The sequence below is a fragment of the Olea europaea genome, chromosome 12 (assembly GCF_002742605.1).
Source record: "Olea europaea var. sylvestris chromosome 12, O_europaea_v1, whole genome shotgun sequence".
NCBI lineage: Eukaryota > Viridiplantae > Streptophyta > Magnoliopsida > Lamiales > Oleaceae > Olea > Olea europaea.
This window is the reverse complement of record NC_036248.1, coordinates 30,704,039-30,711,416: the sequence shown is the minus strand read 5'-3', so window position 1 is coordinate 30,711,416 and position 7,378 is coordinate 30,704,039. Positions and strand designations below refer to the sequence as shown.

Here is a 7,378-nt window from a genome sequence, read left to right as displayed (position 1 = left end):
ATGACATTCAGCGCAAAGAAATGTGGAAGGTAAGGGCGAAAATGTCAAAAAATGAAAGGTAATGATGTTTTGTGCCATTTACCCTAAACGATAAGTAAAATACTATTGAAATAATTGAATTGTAGGGGATTAAAATCATCTAAAAAAAATATTCTACCTTAATATGATATTTTAATATATTATAGATTATATGAAATCCATAAATCTTCATCACATGTTTCATCAATTTTGGTTAAAATTTACTAAAATTTGCAATTTATCAATAAATTTTTATTAATTTGTATTTTCACTCCCGCAATCTCATCCTTAACGCGTGCAATGTACTCTCCCTCCCTGACTTCTTTTCTTCCACTGTCTAGACTTCGCTGTGGCTCAATTCTGCATCTTGACAACTCCTTTGTCGTCGCTCTCTCTCTAAACTAGACAGAACTAAACTAGCCATTTGTGCACACTTTTTCAGTTAATTTCTTGGCGGATGTCAGCCACTTGTATATTTGACGTCTGAATTGTAATATATCGATTAACAATGGCGGAGATGGGGGCGGCCACTGAAGTTTACCCGCCTCCTCGGACAATACAAGTCTGGAAAACGCTATTAAACTGGCTCGCCTTCTTCTTCCAGATCTTCTCTCAGATCCTCAGAGGCACCCCTCAGGTCCTCTCTTATGTTGGCCTGCGCCATAGCTCCTTCCTCTCTTCGACTCCTCAAGCGCCTCCGCAGTTCAAGCCTTTGCCGGTAGTTGAGTTGGCTGAGTTTGAAGGCGAATCCCAAGAGACTCCGTGTACACCTCCCGCCGGTGTTGGAGGGAGAGTGAAAGATGCTCCGCCTTTTGAGAAGCTAAAGGTGAAAAATAATTTGAACATGAGTTTGAAATTTTAGTTTATTTGATTTTAATCGGATATGACTAAACGAAAATAAATGGAAACTTGAGCTAGAATTATAACTGTGTAAGTATAAGGTTGACTTGGTGATTTGCTCGGATAATTTTTAGCCGTGTGCTTAACAGTTTTAGAGTTAATTTCCTGTGATATAAAAGCTGGTAATTATCACAAAATACGTGTGTTTTTGGTAATATGGAGCTTATTTTATTGCGAGTATAATCTAAAAAATATGGATAGTCTTGTTTGCTTTTGGAGCTGTTTATCTGCTGTATTGCACAGATTGGTGCAAATTAGGTGGGATTATAGGGGAAGAGAAACAAGAACTTTGCTTTTTTGCTTTCTTTGTCTTTATGGACAATCAACTTTAGTCTTCAGGAAATTTTGTCTTCATCTTTTCTCTTCACAACTTTCATGTACTCTTCATAAATTTCAATTTAGAATTTTCAGTTCTTTTCATGGTTACTGTAGAACATTAAAGGGAAAATGTTGAAATTTTGAGTCAATTATTTAAGAAAAAGAGGCAATCAGATGATGTTATTCTCTGTTTATGGGAAAAAGTGTAGAAGGATTACATTGGGGATGGTTCAAATGGAGAGGGTATAATTATTACAAGTGGCCAGATTGGCACTCCATCGTTGCCAGTGTAGATAGTTTATTACTAAGAGACCACGGCCATAATTGTTATCAGTACAGCATTACATTGGAGCATCTTTTTAATTCTATATATTCCTGGTTAAACTAATCTGAGTATGGTGTGCAAACAAAAATTCTTGTTCCATGTTACCAGCAAGAACAGTTGTATTTTTCATTGCTAAGAATCTATTTGTCAAATTATAATTATAAATCATTTATAAATTGGTCAAACATCATTTTTAACACTACATTCTAGTGGACCCACAAGTATGATCCACTTATCCATAACTTATTTCTATCTATTTATAATTAAACTGTTTGTAAATTCTTCACAAACAGAGGCTGAAATATATCCTTCAAATATTCACACCACTGTGGATTTGTAGAGCTATGCAGGAAATTGCTAAAGTTATAACACACGTTTTAACAATGACATAAATCATTCACTGACTTCCTATCTCCATGTGTTGTGAGCTAACAAATACCAAAGTAATGGTTGGGTTTTTTGTGCGTGAATGCATCAAAGACACCTCATAGTCCTTTTGAGATGCTAACAATTTCTTCTTTTGAGTTAAGGTTTTGAAATTTGAATTGATATGAATTTGATTGGATTTAAAAAAATATCTGGTTAAGTTAGTTACTAGTATGATTTTGTTTGTGAATGTGTACATGCTTGAAACTGAATGTGGAAATGTTATTATATGGTTGAATTAGAGTTGTCGAAATGATTGAGTTAAATTTCTGTGTCATTCAGTTTATTTTACTATTTTAAGATTCTTGATCGAAAATGATGGTAAACTATCGAGAGAAACATGTTCTTTTGGAAATTTAGGAGTATTTAATAGTCAGTGATCAGTTTTGTCTGATTTTGGAGGTGTTTGTTCGCTTGAGCTTGACATTGTAGTGGACATGGGTGGGTGCAATGTTAGTTGAAGAGAACTAAATAGTGTTGAATTAAGTTGAATTGGAGAATAGGTTCCACGTAATTGACCCCACATAAGCATGGCATAATGCTTCTTTGAACTATGTCGATTTGTTCTTTCTTTTCTTTTGTCTTCCACAGGGGTCGCAGATCTTCTTTCTCTCCTATGTTTGTTGTATTATTCACTATTCATATATGTTTATAGAATTAGATCTTTTATCATTTCCACTGTAAAATTAAAAGGGGATGTTGAGATCTCATTCAATTATTTAATAAAGTCAGACAAGGAGAAGTTTTGCTTCTTTCTTTACTGTTCACATGGCCAAAGCACAGTAATTTGATAAAGATATCCTTGTTCCCAATTGAACTAATTTAAACATATAAGAACATTGGCGAACTTACTCTTTGGGATTGGGATGGTTCGGGTTTGAAAAGAATTTCATATTAAGTGTTTGACATAATTTTGTGGTTTTCCAGTGTGGGGATAGCCTCCGGTTGAAGATAATTTCAGTCTTCCAATGTTGGCAATGTTACTTGTTTGAATTTCTTGTTTATTTAATTATCTATTGCAGCCATTCCAGGGAAGAAAAAAGACTACCATGTTAACCACTCTACAATGAAGTTTAACCAAGGGCCTGTGAATTTATATAAACTTTAAGTTAACTGTGGTTTTACCCATTTGGATGTATTATACGGGAAAGCATATGTCATATGTGTAGGATCAACAGGATCGTAAATGTGGCTTCAATGCATAATGTTGTAACGATTTGTATGGTGGACAAAATTCTGCTCATGCATAGCTTAATTGCGGTGAATTATAGGTCACGGTGATGTGTACGGTCATGCAACACCACACCTTTTCGCTTTTTCTTTCCTGTTGTCTATTTTTTGTGCTTTTCTGAATTGGGTCTCGTCCACTTCTCTCTATACTTTAATTAGAGGGCAGGGACAAAATTTAGACTTATTCTGAATGCTTGCAGTACTAGAATACTACGTGTAAAATTGAAACAGAAAATAGAAAGGATCAGGTAGTGGTTACTAAATCTGGGTCAATTTCTACGAGTTGAATAGGTGGACAATGTGTCTGTTCTGATTAAGTATTCATTTTGTTGTTCATAGGAAGTCTAAATTTCCTTGCTGTTTAAAAGTGCTTCCATTCAAATCGAATTGCTTTGTGGTCTCACCTATGTACTGGAAGCAGGTGGTTCTTGACTTGGACGAAACTCTGGTATGTGCATATGAAACATTGAGTTTGCCTGCTATAATACGTGCTCAAGCAACAGAAGCTGGTTTGAAGTGGTTTGAACTGGAATGCATCTCTTCTGACAAGGTGAATTATGATTTATTTCAGATATGAATGATTGAGCAAAATGTCTAAAATCAATATAATATTTATCTTCCTTTCACACATTTGTTTTCTTTGGTGGGATTCCAAGGATGTTGAAGGCAAACCTAAGATCAACTATGTGACGGTGTTTGAACGTCCTGGACTGAAAGAATTTCTAAAACTTCTAAGTGAATTTGCAGATCTTGTCTTATTTACTGCGGGACTTGAAGGTTTTTCATTACTCCATGTTGCTTCTTTTCACCTGTATTTCTTTGAAGATTTTATTTACAGTTGCTCTGGATTCCCTTTGTTTTATTCTTGCAGGATATGCTAGACCTCTTGTTGACAGAATAGATGTTGACAATTTATTCACCCATAGACTTTATCGGCCTTCGACAATTAGTACGTAAGTATAGCTCAGATATTAATATGCCCTTTTATTTTGTTGAATTTCCTCCCCGTTAGAACCTGGAAGTAAGATGACCAAATTAAACAAATTTGTAACTTTTTTTGGCCTATAAATTCCTGGAGATTAACAGCTCAGATGTTAAAGTTTTTGGTTTTTTAAAAGAAATGTCTTCGACATGCCACTCACATCAATAAATACAATAGACTATTACTGGTGGCCGCTATCTATCATTCCTGTTGCTACTTTCCACTTCTTTTCACCGATTGCTTCACGCATCACTTCCTCACCAAATGTATTTCATCTCATAACAGCAGCAATCATATTAGCCATAAAATGGAAAACACATTCGTTAACTCTTCCACTGCCACCAAAATCACAAATCCCTACTTCTGCTGTCCACCTAACATCAGAATCACCAAGAATTGACAACCATTGGATCACTATAGAAGCAATACAACAAGATATTTTAACTTAATTTAATCAACTGGATATTAAGTTGTAGGGAAGTCCTGTTAAAATTTTCAATTACTAGGGGATGTGATGACTGGTTTTGGTGGTGAACAGGGTAGCAGTTGTTTGGGGTTGAAGAATTTTATTTGTCTGTAATTAGGAATTTTATCTGCCTTTTCTTTTCAATGGTGGAATTCAAAAATGATTCACGGATCCAAGCCATATAAAATAATATTTTAGATAAATAAATTTAAAAGTGAACATTTTTCTCAAGACCACTAATTTCGAATTAACTAAAATATTTTACCACTTGTAAGAGGAATCAAATTAACATAATTTACCTAGTTTAACTTTTGTCAACAAAATATTTGTAAAAGAGTACAGTTCTACAAAACACTGATGCACTGGTATGTGAATATAGGGGTTGCGATGGGTCGAGCACAGCCTGTTTGGCCCGTAGACACCCAAGCTTGGCTTGGATTGTGTCCAAATCCTAAGATCCGGTTGGCCCTTTGGCTTATGGGCCTCATTGGTTGAGTTGAACCGCCCATGAGTAGGCTCAATTTTATTTTATTTTATTTATTATTATTATTTTTTTAAATAAAACAAGTCCAAAGAGAAAAAAAAGAGTTGGCCCCCCAAACGAGTCAGCTTGCAGGATTGTACCAACGAGCCCAAGCAAGCTGGCTCGTGAAAAAAATGTGATCTCGACTCTGTCTATTGATTCATTTCAAAACTAGCTTGTGCTGTTCATGGATCGAGTAAGGATGAGCGGAGCCCTCAAATGGCTTGGCCCATTTTCCAAATAGATCGAACCAAGCCGGCTCGACCTTTAAATATTCAAGCTCGACTTGTATCTAGAATAAGAACTCGATTCGGCCCATGGGCTCGTCCGTGAGATGGCTTAATCCTTTTTTTTTTTTTTTTTAAATAATAAAGTAAGTAAAAAATAAATGAGCCAACCCTCAAGCTGATTCGTGTGCCTCACAAACCGAGCCCACTAGGCTCATGTAAACAAAAGTGAACTTGGCTCAATCCATGGCTTGTCTTAAAATGAGCTCAAGCTGCCCGTGGTTCAAGCCAAGATGAGCCTATACAGCAAACGGCTTGGCCCTTTTGCTACCCCTACTTTGTGGCGGTGGTTTGAGTTTTCCTGATAGACATTGCAACATAACAAAATTGACCACTCCACATGGCGCGTTTTTCTACATCCATTGAAATTTTCAGAGGGTGCACTTCACCCACTCCTACTCAAGGATGCACTTATTAGAAAGGTTAAAATGCACGAATGCTTCATAATTAGAAAGCAAAGAAAAAACTCCAACCCTGTGTTTTTTATATCTGATCTGCAGCGCACTTGCCAAATTCTGAGGATCCTACACTATCTTTAAGCCTTCAACAAAGTGTTGAGTACTATTTTCCTGTGGTTTCTTAGTGCATGGGTTTATTTTGCTATTCCTTTCCTTTCATGAGGATTTAAATAGAACTGTAGTTTTTGTGCCTTTTTTCTGCACTAATCGCATAGTTTATGATTTGTATTTTCTTCTTTTTCTTCCATCAAAATTTAGTGATGGCTGGTCAATAAAAAATAATTTCAGAAACTGGTCACTAAACTGTTTTGTGATGCATATTCTATCATGCTGCGCTTTCTGTACTGTGAACTCACTATGTTCATCTATTTATAACTTGCAGTGAATATCGTGAACATGTGAAAGACCTTTCATGCATATCAAAGAATCTAAGCCGAGTTGTTATTGTTGATAACAACCCATTCAGCTTCTTGTTGCAACCATTGAATGGAATTCCATGCATTCCATTTTCTGCTGGACAACCATGCGACGAACAGGTACCTGGAATAACTTGAGAAAATTATAAGTGCTTCGTACTCTATCTGTCCTCTCTAATAACTCAATTGTTCCTCTATGTGCCCCACTCAGCTTTTGGAAGTCATCCTTCCACTTCTCAAGCATCTTTCTCAGCAAAAGGACGTAAGACCTATTCTGTATGAAAGATTCCATATGCCAGAATGGTTTCAAAAGAATGGAATCCCTGCTTTGAGATGGACAACCGTATGATAAAATTGTTGACTAGTGTGTATTTTTCTCAACATATAATTATTCTTTTCCTAAGGCAGTCTCCCTAAGCCATAGCCACAAATTTTTGTATAGCATTATTCTGCACAGGTAAACACAGCTGAAATTCCAAGTACTCTAGTCTTAAAAGTATGATCCTTGTGCAATGCTTATAAATTATAAGTTCCAACCTTATTGGATGTCTGTAATTTCCATTTTTGTATATCGAATGCAAAACAGTATTTTGTTTTACATATATGATAAAACTGCTTGTGTACTAAGTGATGTTTATTTGATTTTGTCAACTTCCTAACCAAATTATATGGCCATTTTCAATAATCTTTCACCTAGTTTTAGGTTGTGCTCTCCATTTGTTTTATTCTACACGTGGATCATTTAATTAGTAGACAGAATTTATTTTATTTTTTTCATGTGGAAATGATAATAGCTCATATATGGAAGTTCGATGTGTCAGTTTCTCAGAATGAGTTAGAAAGGTATAAATATGTATATTCTCAGAATGATTTTACACAATTCCCATAATTTTGTCTTGCGCTTAAGAGAGGGAAAAGATGGCTATTAAATATGGTGAAATTCATATGTAAACTCACAAAATTTGGCAATTATGTTGTTGCAAATAATTTCCTTCCATTGTGATCGGGAGTGAAATCATTGGAGTGCAA

At 35.5% G+C, this 7,378-nt stretch overlaps 1 protein-coding gene across 1 annotated transcript; it reads left to right on the top strand.

The window, feature by feature from the left end:
- The first annotated feature begins 338 nt into the window (after positions 1-338).
- On the top strand, positions 339-6,976 carry LOC111406381 (CTD small phosphatase-like protein). Its single transcript, XM_023035811.1, has 6 exons — positions 339-844; positions 3,639-3,767; positions 3,874-3,994; positions 4,089-4,170; positions 6,316-6,469; positions 6,561-6,976. Exons 1-6 carry the CDS (start codon positions 527-529, stop codon positions 6,696-6,698), a joined length of 942 nt encoding a protein of 313 aa, XP_022891579.1. The 5' UTR covers positions 339-526; the 3' UTR covers positions 6,699-6,976.
- The last annotated feature ends 402 nt before the right edge of the window (positions 6,977-7,378 follow it).